Below are 21,207 nucleotides of genomic sequence, written 5' to 3'. Positions count from 1 at the left end.
AATTTCTCTCTTATTCCATATGAATTTATTCAATTGACTTCCCACCATACCAGCTTTGCTGATTCTGTTGACTATTTCTATATTTAATTTACCATCTTCAGTAAAAATCATGCCTAAGTAGCTGAAATGTTTCACTTGTTCCACAGGTTCTCCATTCACAACACAGCTAACATTTTCAATGATTCTACCTATTTTCATTGTCTTTGTCTTTTTATTGCTGACCTTCATACCATATCTATTACAACAGCTATTCAATTTAGTCAGAGAATCTGGCAGACTTGTAGCGGATTTATTTAGAAGTATAACATCATTCGCGTAAAGCAAAGAGCTGACATAAACATCTCCAATTTTGATATCATGTTTAATACCACTTTCCTTCATGATGTGATCCATATAGATAATGAATAACAGAGGGGATAATGTACATCCTTGTCTTACCAGATCTAACATTAAACCATCTTCCTGTACTTCCTTCAATTCTAACTGCTGACTTACAACTCAAATAAAGACTAAGTATTGCTTGATATAATGCCTCATTGACACCATATAACTGCAGCGTATTGAATAGCTTCTCTCTTGGCACCTAATCATATGCCTTTTCCAAATCGACAAAACTTAAATACATATCTTTGTTGTATTCCCATGCTTTCTCGACTATTTGTAAAGTGAAGATCTGATCCTGACAGCCTCTATTTGGCCTGAATCCAGCCTGTTCTTCACCAAGCTTTTCTTCCACAATTCTTCTCAACCGTTTCTCAAGTATACTTGCATAGATCTTGCCAGGAACACTCAGTAGGAATATACCTCTGTAATTCTCACATTCAGTTTTATTTCCCTTTTTATATATGGGTACTAGGAGAGCTCTACTCCAATCATCGGGAATTCGTCCCGATGTCCAGGATTTCTGAACTATGCAGTGGAGCCACTGTAAGACTCTTATACCACCATACTTCAGCATTTCTGGTCGAATATCATCTACTCCTGCTGCCTTTCCACATTTTAAGCCTTTGATGGCTTTTTCTACTTCAAGTATGGATATGTATTCCTGATTGTATGCCTGTTGAGTGTTTTTTTTTAGCACTGTGTTATCACTGCTAGTTTCATTTAGCAATTTCTCGAAGTAATTACTCCATACTTCAAGGATATCTTTTTCTCCCGTTTTCATATTACTATATTACTATTACTACGGGCAACTCCAGGGAGTCATTAGACTCAACGAGGGAGGCCCCAAATCATATTCATCACAACTATTTGACATTCATACAGTATCTATCATACCTCGCCTTAAACTCATTCACTGTCACAGCATCCACCACAGACTCAGGGAGCGCATTCCACTCATTCACTACTCTAAAAGTAAAGAACCCAGCTCTAACACCTTTACTAACCACACTTTTGCCCAGTTTCCATGGATGTCCCCTAGTCCTCCCACAACCAGCCCTGTTCTCAAAAATATCTTCTGAATTAATTTTATAGAAACCCTTCAGTAATTTGAATGTCTCAATCATATCTCCCCTCCTCCGCCTATCAACCAATTTTTGCAACCCACAAATCCTCAACCTGTTCTCATACGGTTCATTCCACAGACCTGCTATCATCTTGGTCACTCGCCTCTGGATCCTCTCCACCTCCTCCCCATCAAGAAGAAACCTAGGTGACCAAATCTGAGCACAGTAGTCTAGATGGGGTCTTATCAAGGCTCGATAGAGAGGAACAATAACCTGCTTGTCTCTGCTTGTCAACGTATTCTTCAGCAACCAAGTGATTTGATGAGCTGTTTTGGTCACTTTTGCAATGTGTCCCCTAAATTTCAATTCCTTATCTACCAACACTCCTAAATCTCGTGCCTCATCAATTTCCTGGAGCAGGGTTCCACCAATGCAGTAAACTACCGCCAATCTTTTCACCCCAAAATGCATAACCTTACATTTTGACACATTAAACTGGCATCCATTCTCCTTAGCCCAGACCTCCAATCTATCCAAATCATCCTGCAAAATTTTGATGTCATCTGCATTCACTATTGCTCTTCCCAACTTCGCATCATCCGCAAACAAATGAACTGTTCCTCTCAGATCATTTCCTATATCATTTATGAACATATTAAACAGCAGTGGTCCAAGAACAGATCCTTGTGGCACACCACTAGTCACAGGACGTCTTGTGGACTCTACTCCCGAGTAAACCACTCTCTGATATCTCTCCGTCAACCACCCTCCTATCCATCTCACCAACCCTATGTCCATTCCCATATGCTGCAATTTACTGATTAGAATTCCATGTGGAATCCTGTCAAAGGCCTTGGCAAGGTCCAGTAGAATCACCGTAAACCCATTACCCTTATCCAGTTCAGCCGTCACTGTGTTATAATACGTGAGCAAGTTACTGAGGCATGACCTACCCTTCACAAAACCATGCTGTCCCCGATACAGTATCCCATTTTCTTCTATCCAATCTTGTATTTTCCTCTTGACTATTTTCTCTAAGACCTTGACAATGATTCCTGATATGCTAATCGGTCGGTAATTTACAACAGCAGTCTTGGAACCACCTTTATGCAGTGGAACTATTTTCCCCTCTTTCCACCCGCTCGGGACTAACCCAGACCCGAGACTCAAATTAAACAAAATGGTCAAGGGTACTGACAATTCTTTAGCTGCTTCTCGTACAACACGAGCTGGTATACCATCCAATCCCACAGATGTATTGACATTGAGGTTATGCAATAGACTACTCACCTCCACTTCATTAACCACAATTCCCGTATAATCTACTGGGTTATTCGTTTCTGCAATGTCACCACCTGGATGATATACTTTTGCAAAGTGCTCACTCAGTAACTCAACTATCTTAACTGATTCAGTTACCTCCCTACCATCGACATTCTTTAAAATCAATCTGCCATGTACATTTTTCCTTTTACTTGCTACATATCTAAAAAACTGTTTAGGATTCTCTTTAGCCTGCATGGCCAATGTTCTTTCATAATCCTTTTTTGCTTTTCTTACCACACTCGTCACCATTCTGGCCTGCGCTTTATACCGTTCATGTGCCTGCCGGTCACCTTTCTCCTTTAATTCCCTCTATAGGTGTTTCTTTTTTTGCAACTCAAGCTTAATGGTGTTATTCATCCATTTAACCCCTACTTGATTTATTATTCGGACTCTAGGTATACAGTCAGCCATTGCATCATGCAAGCACTTCTTAACTACCTCCCATGCACTATCAACTTCTAGTCCTTGCAGTTGTACATGCCATGGCACTGAACCAATCAAACTCCTAAGCTTGTCATACTTTCCAGCCCGATAATCCCACATGTACCCTGTCTTAATTGAAAATTCTACACCTTTAGCCACCTCCCAAGTTAAGACCCTGTGATCACTCTCACCGATTGGTGGCAATGTGGTCATATTTGTTACAGCCAAATCCTCAGATGTAATTACTAGGTCAAGCACTCTCTGACCCCTAGTATTTTCCATTACATGCTGTCGCAGATAGTTATCCCTTAATAACCACATAAAATCCAGTTCCTTCCTCCCGTGTGTCCTCTCCTCACTCCAATCAATGCGACCATAGTTGAAATCTCCCATAATAATCACCCTCCTTCCACCCATTTCTTCTATTTGCTTGTGCATACTGTCACCACCTATACTGCCAACACTGTTAACTGGGCTTTTGTATTACTGGAAGTGCGATTGGTGTCTTTTTCAACTGCGCCCCATACAAAATAATCCATGGGGTTAAGGTCTAGGGAGTTTGGAGGCCAAACATTTGGACTGGTGAAGTCGTAGAAATTTTCAGACAACCATTTTTGACTTTTCCCAGAGGTGTGGCAAGGGGCCGAATCCTGCTGCCATACATACGGCCTACCATTGGCTACCCTTGTTATATAGGGCTTGACTACAGTTAGCAACTCCACGAACAAAGCCCGAATTCCAATGCCAGGGTTCTTCAACACCTGTTCCTGCAGATTTGCGAGGAATTCTGCTGTACGAACGCAATCAGATCGTCTGCTAGGGATCTTTCTTCTTGCTACATCCTCATAGTCACCATTGCAAGTCTCTAGTTCATGCCTGATTGTTTTTACTGTATTCAGGGAGCATTGGGCAGCAGTCGTAATATCCTTATTTTGATGGCGGGCACGAATCATCATGATACAAGTTATTCTCTTCCATGATTCAGGTGGGTTCCAGCTATCCATCCTTTCTGACATCTTGTATATGAATGAAGAAGGGTCCAAACTTTTAAATGAAGAGAAGTGTGTGTTAATACATGTAACTTACGGAAAAATATAATTAATTATAAATATGTCAAATTTATCCCGAACACCCTGTATATTTAATTCTGTTAGCCACAATCTCACACCAAATGGCCTCAAATGTGCTCTTTTCTCTATCCTGCAATTCAACTTCTATTCTCCTTGGGTGGAGCTCATCAGCTATCATCAACAATACTCTTCCCACCATTTTATTCTCTCTGTCATTCCTGAACACACTATACCCATCACATTCAATCCCACTAGTTATATCATCTACAGTCAGCCATGTTTCACTAATACCTATAACCTGTGGTCTGGAAGTGCCAACCATGGCCAAAAACTCTTCCTTCTTGTTCCTAATACTCCTAGTATTAGTGTACATGAATTTAAGACCCCCATTAGCCCCAACCCTACCTTGATGCCTTATATTAACTATCCCACTCAGATTTGTTGTCCTTATTTGCTCTGGCACATTATATTCATTCTTACATTCAACTGCCTCCATAAGGACTGTATCTCTACCCCCCCCCTAACAAATCTAGTTTCCCTGAATTTGCACATCCACTACATTCAGCAACACTTTCTCAAGTCTTCTTACACCGTAATCATTCAAATGCAAGCCATCCATCTTATATAGATCCTTTGGCTCAGCAAACTCACTCCACACATCCACAGATTCCACACCACTCGTCATACATAACCCACGCATAAAGTCATTTGCAATTATAGCCCTCCTTTTAAACATTTCACTGTCATACCGTGGCAAAAGACTAATCATTCTAACTCTCTCACTCTTTTCTTTTGCTACCTCAAACAATTCATTCAGGTCTTCTACCATTTCCATTTTATCTCCTTTCAAATCATTCGTACCTGCCACAACAATCATTTCTTTCACCCTTTCCTTTTGCTCTCTAATAGATGCAGTTACGTCCTTTATGGTCGCACCAGGTTGGTACGATTCTGTCAAATCCTCTACTAACACACCTCGTACTAACGAGTCTCCATACAGCACTCTATCCTTCATTTTGTTCATGTTCACATTCATACGTCTATTTTTCCTGTCATACCTTTTATTATTGGTTGGTTCATTCAGTCTACTTTTGTTCATGTACTCTAGCTGCTGTTTTGCTCTTTCTATCGCAGTATTCAACAACGCGATCTCACTCAATGCATCTATCTCATCTTTTTTTGTTCTCTGAGAAACCATTTATACTATCATTCACACTCTCACAATTTTCATGTACAACCTTGCCGTTTCTTGTCATATCCCTATTTCCTTCATTCTGAAGGTTGACAAAAATATCACACTCACGATCCGTAATACACTTCAATTCTGCATTCTCCCTACATTTTCTACACACATTCAATCCTTTATTATCATCTAACCACACTCCGACCGCACTCCGCAAAGCGTACATTTCACAGCTAGTACACTGACTCATTTCTTTTATGCTACCGTTCTTTGATAACGATGGCGAACCTTCATTACTGGCCGCCATTTTCCTTCGCACAGGTGCCATGTTTCACTTTTACTCCTATTACAGTATTCTTAACTCCATTTCTAAGCTTCTTCAATAACCTCCAAAATATTTTGCCACCTTCTTGATGTTTATTTTCTTTTACGTTCTTGCAAAAGTCCACGCATTTCTTTTGTTTAGCAAGTTTTACACAGTGTTTAGCTTTCTTACATTTGTCTCCGTATTCTCTAAGAGCACAAGCTCACTTATTTGCCAGGAACTTTTGATTTGCTTTATTCTTTTCCTTCACTGCCTCTAACTTCCTGTGTCCACAATGGAATTCTGATTTTTCTATCCTTGCAGACAATCTCACCACATGCCTCTCTGGTTGAATCAATCAAGGTTTTCTTCAAGGTTTGCACTGATTCTTTAAGGTTTGGTTCCTGTTCTCAAACTCTCACATTTTTTCTTCAATAATGTTTGTGTATTTTAGTCTACAGTTCACATCTGAGAGCTGCTCAACTTTTATTCGCTTTAAAACTTTCTTACATGTTATTCTTTTCGATATGAAATTCAATTTTATCCTGTTCAAGACTAAATAGTGATCACTTCCAATTTCAAATCCTCTGTACACTCTGGTGTCCTGCACAAGGGAGAAAACATCACTATCAACAATAACATAGTCAATGAGACTTTTCTTATTTCTTGCGTCTTCTCTCCATGTAAAATTGTGCATATTTTTATGTTGGAACAAGGTGTTAGTAATAACCAGTCCATGTCTTGAGTAGAAATCTAACAAATATTTGCCATTATTATTAGCTCTGCTCTTTTCTCCAAATTTTCCCAATATATTTTTCTATGTCTGACAATCATTTTCTACTCTGCTATTTAGATCCCCAACAAGGACCAACTTTTCCTTTTTCATTTCAGAAAATGAGAGTTTCAGAACAGGAATCAAATCTTGGAGATTCAGTGGCAAACTCTGAAGAAAACATTGATTGATTCTGCCAGAGAGGCATGTGGTGAGGTTGTGTGCAAGGATAAAAAAATCAGAACTCCCTGGTGGACACAGGAAGTTAAAGAGGCAGTGAAGGAAAAGAAGAAAGCATATCAAAAGTTCCTGGCAAATATGTCAGCTTTTACTCTTACAGAATACAGAGACAAATGTAAAAAAGCTAAACAATCTGTAAAACTAGCTAAACAAAAGTCATGGGAGGACTTGGGCAAGAATATAGAAAATAAATATCAAGAAGGTGGCAAAATATTCTGGAGGTTGTTGAAGAAACTTAAGAATGGAGGAAAGAGTGCTGTAAAAGGAATTAGAGATGATAAAGGTGACATGAAAACAGGAGAAAAAGATATCCTTGAAGTATGGAGTAATTACTTTGAAAAACTGCTAAATGAAACAAGCAGTGATGACAGCACAGTGATAAAAAACACTGACCAGGCATGCAGTCAGGAATACATATCTATACTTGAAGTAAAAAAAACCATCAAAGGCTTGAAATGTGGAAAGGCAGCAGGAGTAGACGATATTCGACCAGAAATGCTGAAGCATGGTGGTATAAAAGTCTTACAGTGGCTGCACTGCATAGTTCAGAAAGCTTGGACAGAGGGATGAATTTCTGATGATTGGAGTAAAGCTCTCATAGTACCCATATATAAAAAGGGAAATAAAACTGAATGTGAGAATTACAGAGGTATTTCCCTACTGAGTGTTCCTGGCAAGATCTATGCCAGTATACTTGAGAAACGGTTGAGAAGAATTGTGGAAGAAAAGCTTGGTGAAGAACAAGCTGGATTCAGGCCAAATAGAGGCTGTCAGGATCAGATCTTAACTTTACGACAAATAGTCGAGAAAGCATTGGAATATAACAAAGATCAGTATTTAAGTTTTGTCAATTTGGAAAAGGCATATGACAAGGTGCCAAGAGAGAAGCTATTCAATACGCTGCAGTTATATGGTGTCAATGGGGCATTATATCAAGCAATACTTAGTCTTTATTTGAGTTGTAAGTCAGCAGTTAGAACTGAAGGAAGTACAGGAAGATGGTTTAATGTTAAATCTGGTGTGAGACAAGGATGTACATTAACCCCCTCTGTTATTCATTATCTATATGGATCACATTATGAAGGAAAGTGGTATTAAACATGATATCAAAATTGGAGATGTTAATGTCAGCTCTTTGCTTTATGCGGATGATGTTATACTTCTAAATAAATCTGCTACAAGTCTGCAAGATTGTCTGACTAAAGTGAATAGCTGTTGTAATAGATATGGTATGACAGTCAGCAATAAAAAGACAATGAAAAATATGCCCAACATTAGAATATTGTTCTCGCATCTGGGTGGTACAACTATGACCTTCCTCAGAATGTGTGACTGTATTCTGAACAGTGCTAAATGCTTAACTGATGATCCATCTCAGTGACTCTCACAAGTCACCTTCCTGGAAATGAACTGTTGCAGCAGTACATCTTTCATACATTTTCATGTATGTTGCTCTAATGAACCGACCACTACCATCCTTCAACTTTCCTTAAATCATACAAATACAAGCACACTGGTCAACACTCACGTACAGATCAGCTCCAAACTTAAATCAATTTCTCATCTTCCTCCTTTATGCTCTACCTCTGCTCTTTGGAACAGTCTTCCCCATACTGTTTTCTGCAATGATTAATCCTAAACTCTTCAAGAAACATGTCAACAAATTCCCTTCTCTTTCACATGCAACTTTTTATGGGATGAGACACAGAGTGGCCACTTTATTAGGAACATTTTGCCATTTAGAAAACTGGGGAGGTGTTTCTAATAAACTGACCACTCAGTGTGTGTGTGTGCATGCATGCATGCGCGCACACACACACACAGAGAGAGAGGCAGTCATCATGTCTAAACCCTTTTTAACTTATGGATCTGCAGATCGTGTAAAAGTAAAACGATTCTAATCTAAACAACAGATTAGAAACATGAGAATTCTGAGAGAAATCAGAATTCTCATATGTCAGAATTATATTACAAATGAAGTTTATTAAAAAGGAAATTTCTAATAACTTCTTACTAATAACATCATTACTACAGTGTAGTCTCAAATATTTGGGTTGAAATTTTTTACTTTGTGGATTAGCTGCACATGACTTCTGCATTACTTCAACCTTAGGATCCTTTCTGGGTATGGCTTTCAGGAGAGTAGAGAAGTTCTGCTCGGTGGCTGGTTTTTGCCTGTTCACTGAGTGGAGCCACTGCTGAGTTTTCTGTTCTGGTGTGATTCAGGTCAGGAGTGATGAGTGCAGTAGTGATCTATTAGGGTCACTCAGTGAGATTTAGAGTGATCTTGTAGATCACTCAAGTTTTTTGGAGAGGTATCCCTGCACTTTAAGATATCTTAATAAAGGTCAAAACCAGTCTGGGTAGTGGCCCTTCCCATAATGAATAGCATTATACACACCTAACCTTACAGTAGCTCTGTTTGCATTCTTGAACCTAATAATTCAGGTTTTAATATCTTCATTTTTAATATAATTCTTCCACTGATGCCACCTGTTTCACTCTCATGTGATTTCTATCTTTAATCAACTGCTTTATTTCCAATCCAACTCACAGATCTTCAATTTAAAATGGTTTGAACACAGCCTAGAATATACTACTAGTTTAGTGTTTTGGTCAATCTCTCTTATTCCATATAAATTTATTCAACTAGCCTTTTCAGAATAGTTGTATTGTCAATACTCACTGAGATGCAGAGGCTCACTAAGAACCTAGAAACTAATAATCATGGAACCACTCAATCTGTCATAAATAGAAGAAGAAATGCATCAATACACTGTAGAAGATTCTTAATTATTTTTAGTAAGTATAAGATTAACATTTCAAAATATCTATATTTACTAATAATTCGAAGCAGTCCAATTCACCTGTATAGGCTTTTAAATTTCTCAGAGCAATTAGCAATCTTCGAATTTCCTCATCGCGGGCATCATTTTTATGCATAACTTCTTTTACCTCATGTTCAGATATTTTTAAAAGCACCTCCATCGTAATAATTTTAATACACATGCCCTACAAAAAATAAAAACATTTTTTTTTTATTTTTAAAATCATGAAATAATAAACTGAGATTTATTAGAAATACAATAAACTGAGATTTATGAGAAATATAATACATGATTCAAGCTACTTATATATTACATATCAAGAAATATGTTTATAGAAATTTTTGAAAAATATCTTAATAATTGAAATTCAATCACACTAAAAGAAATGTTAAGTGAATCAAGAATGTTCTATTTGATGTTACTGTTCATTCACTTAGAATTTCTTTCAAAATCCTCATGGTTTGTACTTCACAAGAAATTATATTCTTGTTATTTTATTCATGCAAAACATATATAAAACATTTCCTTTGTGACCAAGTACTTGTATAATCAGAGCTAATTACTTCAGCATCAGTCACTCTAGACATCCCAAGATGAAGAGCAGACACTGTAAAACACAAATACCATACTAGGTTAGGTAACGAGTCAACCTAGACTAATTTCTTAATTGAATAGGCAGCCTTACAGACTTATTTTTGGCCAGACTGAGAAGCATCTCTGACTTTCTTAACCAAAATCAACAGCCTATACCTATGCATCAACTTCACCATAGAAAAAGAAAATTACCCTTCTTGGACATGAATCCTCTTGGGAATTGAAGCAGATAACATGTGCTCTTTGAGCAGAGATTTGAAAATGCCTGTTTTTTGAGATGGATGATGGGCTGAAATTTGCTATATGTGGCACCTGTAAAGGCAGGCTTATGGTGAACTGATGTTGTAAGTATTCCACATGGTGTATGAAAAAGGAAGCCTGCCTTTACAGGTGCCACATGTAGCAAGTTTCAGCCCATCATCCATCTCAAAAAACAGGCATCTTCAAATCTCTGCTCAAAGAGCACATGTTATCTGCTTCAATTCCCAAGCTCTTCGAGCAAGAACTAAACACCATCCAGTGCAGCATACTATAGAATGGCTTCACCTCAAGGAAGTTTAAATGCATACTGGACACATACAAGTCATAACCCCAAGAACACCCCTAAACCTGTATGGCAAGTCCCTATTCCCATACATTGCAGAGGTGACTGCAAAGATCCTGAAAAGATAATTTAATCCCTACATTCTTTCCTATCAACAAAATTGACTGGTTACCATCCATGAAAGAGAAACATCCTCTTCTCTCCCTCCCTCCCTGGTGTTGTGTTTACCATGTTCAGTATAAGTGCCTCAGTTCATATTCAAACAGGACATTTTGTTGAAAAACAACTACAAGAAACACCTATCTTATATCACAACAATAAAACTGAAAAATCTGGCCTTGTTCAGATCGAGTATACAGTCATCACAACATCCTCTGGTCCCATACCTTTTACATCGGCACCAGTTTAGGTTTGAGAGGCTATTTAAAAAGAGTGCTTAATCACTTCTACACTCCAAACTTAAATCAGAATGACTACTTCTCAACTGCCAAGATTTGGAAGAGTCATCCTCATAAATGGCATGGCAAACATTAATTAGTTTGCACCCAACCTTTTTTTTATTATAACACTATTTCATTCAATTATCTAAATTTTGTTAATTTTAGTTTTAGCTTTAGTTGTAATCTCATTTGATTTTGTAACCACCAGTATGGTGGCATTGGGCACATGGCTCAGCTCTGTAAATAAAATTAACATTCCTTGTTCTAGCTTCACCTTGTGATTATGCTGATACACTAACAATGACTCATTAATTTCTAACCAAAATATTAGCAGTAATAAAAACAATATATTTAAAAAAATTATTATCATCTTGCAAATGTGTCCAATAATCTTTTCTATTAAAAACTCGTGTGTGTAAATATTATCTAGGTTAGGGTTATATGCACTATAATATATATATATATATATATATATACACACACACACAGGGTGTTTCAAATTAAAGTACCCCTATTCAGAACAATCAATAGAGAGAACCAGTAGGTGAAATGTCCTCATACTTGGTAGGTACCTTAACCAGATCATGGGGAAGAGTTCATTTATTTTAAATGAACCAAAAAACGAAGTATTTATTTACTAAAATAAAGAGCCAAAGGCTTCATTTCAAAGCCGAATACAGAAACTATAAGTTTTGTGCAAAAATTGACCTGAGAGCTTGTGGGAATACATTGCCACCATACTACGAGTTGCTCTAGCTAAACCTAATAGGAAAAGCACGAACACTAAACGCGCCTTATATTGCCTTCTATCGGTCCATTTTGATAGGTTTCACTAGTCTGACAGCTGTTTCAAACTCATTGGTTTCATCAGAGACTAGGCAGAAACCTAAGTATTTATTGAACAAAACATAATTAAATTAATACGAATATTAAAATTATTAAATGTAGTGTAATATTATTATGTAAAATATTACTATACAGTAGCGCACTCAGGATTTAATCTTGGGAAGGGGGGGGGAGGACGTTTTGAGTAGATGATTTGAGAATACACGCTATGCATTGCATATGATTCTGATTAATGAGTATAGAAATAAAAGACACGACACAACATAATTTTTAAAAAATGAATTTTAATTAGGAAAAAATTTTTGGAAAATTTTCTAGTGTTTTTTTTTTCTTTTTCTTTGGGGAGCAGGGCCCTTTGCTCCCCCTGGGTGCACCACTGCTAATATAGTGTAATAATCTTATTATATATCAATATTACTATACATGATGTAATAATATTCCTAATATATGAAAATAGAATGTAATAACACATTAATATTACTTAATTTATTTATGCATATGGCTTTGTGAAACTGGCAAGTGAAATGTACAATCACAATCTCCAGAAACAAATGATGAAAATCTTAACATGTAAAAGTTCATTACATAAAAGGTACAAGTCTTCCTTTTTTTTAAAAAAAGCAAAGTACTTTGTTATAATCAAGCCATGAAAAATTATCATTCTACTGCACCAAATATGAGAAGGCTGCATGTTCTCTCAACACATCAAAACACAAATGTAGCTGTATCCGAGGTTTTATTAGAGAGCAGTTGTGACTTGTGTGAAAATCTTGATCCATTAGAGAAAACCCATTTCACTTTGTATCATCATCTTCTAGCATGAGGAGTTCTGCTGATACTTCGATGAGGACTATGAGAGCGACTACGAGAATAACATCTGCATGGTGAAATGGGACCTTGATCTTCTGTTTCCTCCATAACCACCTGTGCCACCACCATACCAACTACAGATTAATGTTTAGTCTGGAAAGCCAATCCAAGGCCTCATCTGTCACCTTGTGGATGTCCTGTAGGCCATCACCGTGGAATTGGCGCCTTGGGCAGTCGTACACAATATGAGTAATTGTCTGAACCACGGAGAACAATCCCAATAAGGGTGGTCTAACAACCCCCATTTATGTAGTAGGTAGCCACATCTGCCCTGGTTAGTTCTGATCCTGTTAATTGATGACCAAGTCTTCCTAGGAAGAGAAAAACCAGGCTGCAGAGCACAGGTATCTTCTACCAGGAAGCTGTTTGTTGGGAGATTGTTAGACGAGTATTCTCTCCACATGTCAGGTGTTGATGGCAGGGCAGCTTGAAGAGAGTTCGTCAATGGACCAGAGAGGCTTTCTAGATTTTAGGCAAAGACTAGGTGGATTTATGAGAGTCTGGTGCAGGGGCAGGAGTGGGTTGCTCATTGCTTTATTAAATTCTTTAATCGGGGCTTGTCTTCTCCATATGTTTGGTGGAGCAATGTTAGATAGAAAAGGCAGCCAAGAGAGAGAGGGGGTGCTTCTCACTGTCCCACTAATTGTGCACATAGTAGAGTTTAGCTGGGTGTCTATAATGTTAGTGTATGCACTTTTTTCCCAAACATGGAGACAATATTCTGCTGCAGAGAATGTGAGGGCTAGTGCAGACAACCTTAGGACTTCTGCACCACAATCCCAGTTGTTCCAGCAAGCCTTGAAATGATATTGTTTCTCATTTTAATTTTGTTGGACAGGTTGGTGATGTGTCTTTTATAGGTTAAGCTTCTGTCCAGGCTCACTCCAAAGTATTTTGGTGAGGTTCGTGTTCTACCATTTTTCCACAGAAAGAAAGGTTGAGGTGTCGATTTGCCTCTGCATTGTTCAGGTGAAATACTGTGGACACAGTTTTTGTTGGATTTGGCTTCAAGTACCACTGCTTGAAGTGCTCTTCCAGGATTTTCAGTGTGTTCAAGGTTGATTCCAGGTTGGCAAAGGTGGTAGATTGATGTAAGATCGCCAGGTCATCAGCGTACATATACTTCCTTGAGCTGGTATGTGGTAAGTCGTACACATAGATGTTAAAAAGTAAAGGGTATAACACAGAGCCCTGAGGGAGACCGTTGTGAAGGAATCTGGGCCTTCTCTTTTTTCTGCCAATATTGACCCAGATCTTTCTGTTGGAAAAAATGGATTCAAAAAGCTTGAAAGTTTTTTTGCACCTTATAATATTTCCTAGCTTTAGGAAGAGGCCCCTGATTAATATTACTGAAAATGTTTGTAAATAATGAATTTACACTTTGTACTGTATGATTTATGAAATAGTAGGAAATAATATTTTAATTCTAAATACAGTGTATAATCACACTTTCTCAAATTCTGAAGAAAAAAAAATGAACTGCAATGTATATTATTAATTAACTTATGTAACTGTGAATTATATATGGTAAATTATCACTGGACATTGGGCAAATAATAAGGATATTATTTAAACTTATACTGAACCACAAGTAGTAAAATGTAGTATTGTTGTCAAAAAAAAAATATTAATTTTACTTACTGTAATGGAAAAGTACTCAGCAGGAAATTTTTAATCAAGGTATTTAAAAAAGTACAACTATTCTGGAAGACCTATAAGATTATTATTGATATTGTTATTAAAAATTATTATCATTAGATCCTTAGACAGGGATCCCACATCACATGCACATAATAAAACCAATGAACTGATCAAAAAAAGCCAGAAGAATTAGAAGCATCTTTATCATCAAAACATCCATTGGTCCCAAGAATTTAACAAGCACCAAAAATTCACAAAAAAGATATTCCGTTACAGCCAACTGTAGATGGGAGAGATTCTCTGACCTCTAGTGAAATATCTGACAAACATGATAACACCACACTTAGGAAAGACAGAATAATCTGTAAAGAATAGTGTGCATTTCATTGAAAAGGTAAAAGATATAAATATAGAATCTTCAGACATCTTAGCAAGTTTTAATATAGTCAGTCTCTTCACCAATGTACCCAGAAATGACACAGTGGATCTACATGGAAACCTTTTCCCACTGGACCCTGTAGAACTATTCAAACACTGCATGGAAAACACCTTTTTCATTTTTCAAGACAAATATTGGGAACAAAAAGAAGGACTTGCCACAGGTTTCCCCCTTTCTCAAAGCTCTAGCCAACGTGTTTATGGAAAATTTCAAAACAAATGCATTAAAAACCTAACAAAAAAAGATCAAAAGTTTGGCTAAGTTACGATGATATTTTTGTCATTTGGTCAGGAAAGGTAGATGAGCTGATTGCTTTATCTGAATAACTTACATCCCAATATAAAATTCACTACTGAACTAGAACAGCACAAAAAATTACCTTTCCTTGATATCCATGTCGAAATAAACGAAGAGGAAAAAAGGTTACCCTTCTCCGTTTGCTTCGACAAGGATATCATGCAATTTACAGGCATAATACGCTGGCCTCATAGCCTTAGCTGTCTGGCTGTAAATCCAAAATCAACCAACCATATTTTCTTGCCCCCCCAACACACACACACACAAAGAGACCATCTAATTCTGCATGAGGGGAGGATTTTTTGTGTTCTCCAATGCAGATGATAACAGATCTTCTTGACTGCCCATAGTAATACAAGTTACAATTCCAAAACTCCTACATCCCTGAATGTGACAGAGGATAAAGTTAGACCTACAACAAAGCAATGAGGGTTACTAATTTCATTTTTTGAAGGTTTGCAGGTTATTTGGCTCCATGGACAGACAGATTTATTTTTAATGCATTTAAATACTAATATGCCAAAATACACCTCTCAGTAAAAAACAAATCAAATAACAGCCATTGCTCAAAATCTTTCAAATGGTTCATTATTTTTTTTCTATTTAAAGAAAGAAAAGAATTACAGGAAGATACATAAACAATAATGCTATCCCATCCAAAATACAGTATTCTAACACTAAAAGCCAGGATTATTTGTTTTAATGTCATGAATCTTTTCACAGAAGATTTTGATATCCTTCCTCACACATTTTTAGCAAACGGCAGCTGTTGTTATGTGCCATCCAGTCGGTTTTGACTCTTGGTAATCTTGTGAACAAAGGCTCTCCATCCCACTCAGCCTCTTGTCCTTTTTTTCCAAGTCGCTAAGTTCTTTTACATTGTTCATCCAACTCTTTTGCAGTCTTCTTCTTCTCATGCCCTCAATCTTCTCCAACATAACTGCTTTTTCAATGATTCACCTGCTCACATATGTCGAAAGTACATCAACTTCTGTTTAGCGATCAATGCATCCAACAAGCATTCCGTCTGTATGCTCTCTAAAACCTTATTGGTCATTCTTGCAATCCATGGGATACGTAAAAGTCTCCTCCATGCCCATAATTCCAATAAATCAATTCACTTTCTTTCTTTCTTCTTGATAATTCAGCTTTCACATACATATCACTACTGGAAATACCACTGCTTGGACAATTCTAACTTTTGTGGCCTTACTCACACCTCTATCCTTCATAATTTTTGTCATGTTTAACATAGCTTTTCCCCCCCCATGACTATCCTTCTTTTAATTTCGTCTTCATCTTCACCATCATTTCTGATTCTGGGCCCCAGTAAATCATAACTTTCAATTTCTATTTTATTTCCCTCTATTATAAATTCATCTAAATTGCCAGAAGCATCAACTAAGGACTACAACTCCTATAAAACCTACTCTCTTTCCCTCCAACCAACACAAAATACCACTACTATTCCTTACCCATATATCCAGAATAAATCTGAAAATACAAACAAAGTAATAAATAAATATAACCTCTACATTCAAACCACACAGTGCCCAGAGCACTTTATACACTCCTCGCCTACTATGAATAGACAGCAACAGTTCTTAACATCTACTTGAAAGAACACCAAAGAAATACATTTTCTGCCATGCTTATATCATGTCAGGAATGGCAGACCTCAATGTCCTTTTGTCCATTACAATACTAATTATGATTATTAGGAGAGTGTTTCAGTCCAGCTTCCAACTCCAAAAATAGTCTCTTCAACTTGTAGTGAGTGTATTGTGACAGGATGTTTACAGGTGGCTCTGAAAATGCTCTTTTTGTAGTCTAGTGAAACATCAGCTTCTAACAACAAAATCTTTGCACAACAATCCAAATGTGGTTGTTCCATCATCACTCCTCAATCCTCATATTCTCTGCTGCCTTCAATACATCCTTACAAAACCATACAGTACTGAATTGTCCTGTAATCTGTCCATATAGATACCAATTCACATGGAGAACAGAAACATCAGCATCACTCCTCATAGTTCTCCATCCTGGTATCACTGCAAAAAAAACTGCAGAGAATCCATTAAACATATCCAATATAACCAATGTAGAGTCTTTCCATTTGGTTATACTATAAATTAAAGATACTAAGAAATTATCTTGGTTTAATCCTTTATCCAAACGTAAGCAAAGTTTGCATGTGAAGTAAATTCACGACTAGGCAACTCATACATAGAGGCTAATGACTTCCTATCACTTGCCTTAGTATTCCATAATGCAAAGCATATATCCTTACGGACATGTATAATGCTATGCATTATGGGAAAGGCCACTACCCAGACCATTTTTAATCTTTATTGAGGTCTGATCAGTGGTAGCCAGAACCAGAAGTTATACCAAAGTTGAAGTAATGCAGAAGTCACATTTCCATATACAAGTCTTGTATATGGAACAACTTCTTTATGGAAATCTGAATTCTACATAATGCATAGCATTATACATGTCCATAAGGATATATGCTTTGCATTATGGAATATTAAGGCAAGTGATGTGAAATCCTTAGCCTTTATATACGAGTTGCCTGGTCGTGAAGTTACTTCATGTGCAAACTTTGTTTACACTTGGATAAAGGATTAGACCAAGAATATAATTTCTTGGCATCTTTAATTTATAACCGATGTAGAAATGAAACAATGTCACTTGCTTTTCTTTAACACCGTTCCTCTGTACAACTTGATGGTACATGTCAGAGACAGCTAATCCAATCCAACTAACTAATTTATTATACAATTCCATCTGCTATGAGCTTGTTGTGGCAATCTCAATATTCAAAATTTAGTTATTCCACTAGATCACTTGTTTAGCATGCCAGCCTATTGATATATATAGTGCAACTTCTCAATAACATCAAGAAAATTCTAATAAAGAATCCTTTCATTTCAAATTAAACCTTAACACCATTCTGAAAACTAGAATAACTATAGCAATGTGAATATTCTGCAAAATTATTCAACACTTCAAATAATGCAAGGATATCTGTTCCAGCACAATTAAGTCCTACCACATTATGCAGTTTCAAGACAGATGATTCAATTAAACAGGCAAACTGTTCTTAACCAGGAATAAATATAACTTCAATGGATGCACATGTTTTCTCCCCATCTTTCAGATAACATAAAATTTCATCAAATGATATCCTATAAAACCCATATAGAAGTTTGTCAACACTTCTACCATATCACACCTCTTTCTCCTAATAACTAGAATCTGTAGTCCACATACTTGCAATATCTCCTCGTAATCTAAATTTCATAATCCTGATATGATCTTTGTAACTTTTCTCTGGTCCCCTTTTTAGAGTTTCTTTATCCCCCCTTGGAACCCAGAACCAAATCTACACACAGTAGTCCAGGTGCAGTCTTATCATGGCCTTGTAAACAGACAAATTGATTTCCTTATTCATACATGTGCACTTCACATGTATGAATAAGGAAGTCAATTTGTCTATTAGGAAGTATTATCTTCGAGTTGTATTTGCCATTTTTGTAATGCGACCTTTGAACTTTAAATTTCTATAGACCAAGATCCTTTGCCTCATCAGTTTCTTGTAGCATCATCATCAGTTGCATCAGTCTTGGGACTGGTAGCACTGCAGCAATTTCCACCACTCCACTCTGTCACTGGCTTTCTTCTTAATCTATAAGAGGATTAGTAACTCCTCAGGCCCATGTGCTTTCTTTGACTTGGTCAACAAATCTTTTTCCTTGGTCTGCCCCTTCTTTTCCCCTCTATTTTGCTTTCAGTTATTCTTTTCACAAGTCCATCATGCCGAAATATATGTCCATACCACCTATCTCTTCTCATTTTGATTAATCTAATTAGACTTCTTGTTTCCCTTATCTCTCAGGACTTGTTCGTTTAATTTTTTTCTGTCCATTTTATTTTGTTCATGCAGCACCACATTTCAAAAGCCTCCAATCTTCTTGCATCTTCTCTGCTAGAATCCAGGTTTCACGTCCACACAGTGCGATACTCCATATCAATGTCTTTATTAATTTTTTTTTTCAATTGTATATTAGGTTTCCTGTTAAAATGCTTTTCATCTTAGAGAAATGGGCTTTTGCATTGTTTATTCTTGACCTTATGTCTTCTCTTGCTCTACCATCTTCTGTTATTAGGCTTCCCAAGTGCTTAAGCTTTTTACTTTATTGATAGGGATTTTGATATAACAAGGATATTAGTGTGTTGATTTTCATTTTATATTTTTCAAGGTTATTATTTAATAATTCTAGTATTGTTTTTAATGTTTTTCTGTTTTCTGCTACAAGGGCTATGTCATCGGCAAATCTCAAACCCATGACTTGCTCACCATTTATCTTTATGCTGCTATTTATTTTATCTTTAGTTTCCTGAATGGCATTTTCAATATATAAATTAAATAAAAGTGGTGAAAGTATGCATCCTTGTCTTACTTCACTCCTTATATTTATTATTTTCTCCTTATCATTGATTTTAATCTGTCCATTTTGATTTTTATATATTTCATAAATTATTTTTCTATCCCTCAAGTCTATACCAGTATTAGTTAGGCAACTTAGGATTTGCTGGTTTACTTTATCAGAAATGCTTTCTCTAAATCAAGGAAGCAAATGTAAGTGTTTTTACTAAGGTCTATTCTTCTCTATACACCCTCTGTCCAAAAAAAAAAAAAAAAAAAAAAAAAAAAAAAAAAAAAAAAACCCTAACTTTTCGAAAATAGAAGAAACTAGTGGTGCCACCTGTTGTATCTTTTTTGTTATCGAAAGCAGCAACCTTCATTAGTGTAGTGTCAACTGTTTAGGACATTTGTTTCATTAGAAGCCGAGTTATAGCGTGTTTTGACGAACAGTCAGAAAATGAGTTTTAAACAGAGAACTGCGACTGACTTTTGTGTTAAACTTGGTAAAAGTTTTACCGAAACGCATCAAAAGCTTCAAAAAACATACGGTGATGAATGCTTATCCCATACTCAAGTTTACGAGTGGTTTAAGTGATTTCAAAGTGGTTGTGAGATGCTTGAGGAAGACGAAAAGCTGAGCCGTCCGAAAACTGGACTGAGCGAAGTTAACATCCAAAAAGTGCATGATATCATTAAAGAAAACCCGAAATCATCCATGAGATTGATTGAAGATGAATTGGGGATTCCAAAATCAATTGTGCACAACATTTCGACCAAGAGTTTGGGCCTTCATAAATTAAATTCGTGATTTGTTCCCCACAAGTTGACTGACGACCAAAAAATGTATCGAATTGAACACTGCAAAGACCTCATTAAAACTGTTCGTCCTTACGAACGGTTTTAATGAGGTCTTTTGCATTGTTTTGCAAAAGACCTCATTATCATTTGCAAACTTCCTTGAAATGATCGTTACTGGTGACAAAACATGGCGTTGTGAGTATGAGCCCAAAACAAAGTGCCAGAGTGCTGCGTGGAGACCACCAGAAGAGGGGCATCCAAAAAAAAGTCGATTGGAGAAGTCAAAAGTAAAGACAATGCCAATTTGTTTCTACGATTGCAAGGGCATTATCCACAAAGAATTCGTTCTGCCTGGCTAAACGGTCAATGGTGAGTTTTATCTCAAATTTTTGAAGCGATTGATAGCGAGAATTCGTCATGTATGGCATGAATATCATGATGCAGGAAGCTGGTCACTTTTGTACGATAATGCACCATCTCATCGTTCAAACATTGTGAGACAGTTTTTGAGCAAAAACCAAGTTTGTGTGTTGGATCACTCGCCATATTCACCTAATTTAGCATCCTGTGACTTCTTTCTCTTCCCCCAACTTCATTTGCCAATGAAAGGAAAGCGATACAACACCATTGAAAACGTTCAAGCAGCAGTAACCATGACAGTATCCCCCCCCCCAAAAAAAAAAACGATATAAAGAACTCATTTAATGAATTA

At 36.8% G+C, this 21,207-nt stretch overlaps 1 protein-coding gene across 4 annotated transcripts in view; it reads right to left on the bottom strand.

Moving 5' to 3' along the window:
• Nucleotides 1–21,207, bottom strand: part of LOC150107798 (kinase suppressor of Ras 1-like) — a 441,142-nt gene that overhangs the window by 363,866 nt on the left and 56,069 nt on the right. For all 4 annotated transcript variants that reach the window (XM_090391553.1, XM_090391555.1, XM_090391554.1 and 1 more), the window contains exon 3: nucleotides 9,634–9,778. In XM_090391553.1, coding sequence (XP_090247679.1) covers nucleotides 9,634–9,778 — 145 coding nt within the window. The remainder of the gene's footprint in view (nucleotides 1–9,633; nucleotides 9,779–21,207) is intronic.

This window comes from Typopeltis vanoorti, chromosome 4 (genome assembly GCF_054136105.1).
Source record: "Typopeltis vanoorti isolate ZY-2024b chromosome 4, IOZ_Tvanoo_1.0, whole genome shotgun sequence".
NCBI classification, from domain to species: Eukaryota; Metazoa; Arthropoda; class Arachnida; order Uropygi; family Thelyphonidae; genus Typopeltis; species Typopeltis vanoorti.
Note: the sequence above shows the minus strand (reverse complement) of the source record. Positions and strands in the feature narration are given on the sequence as shown.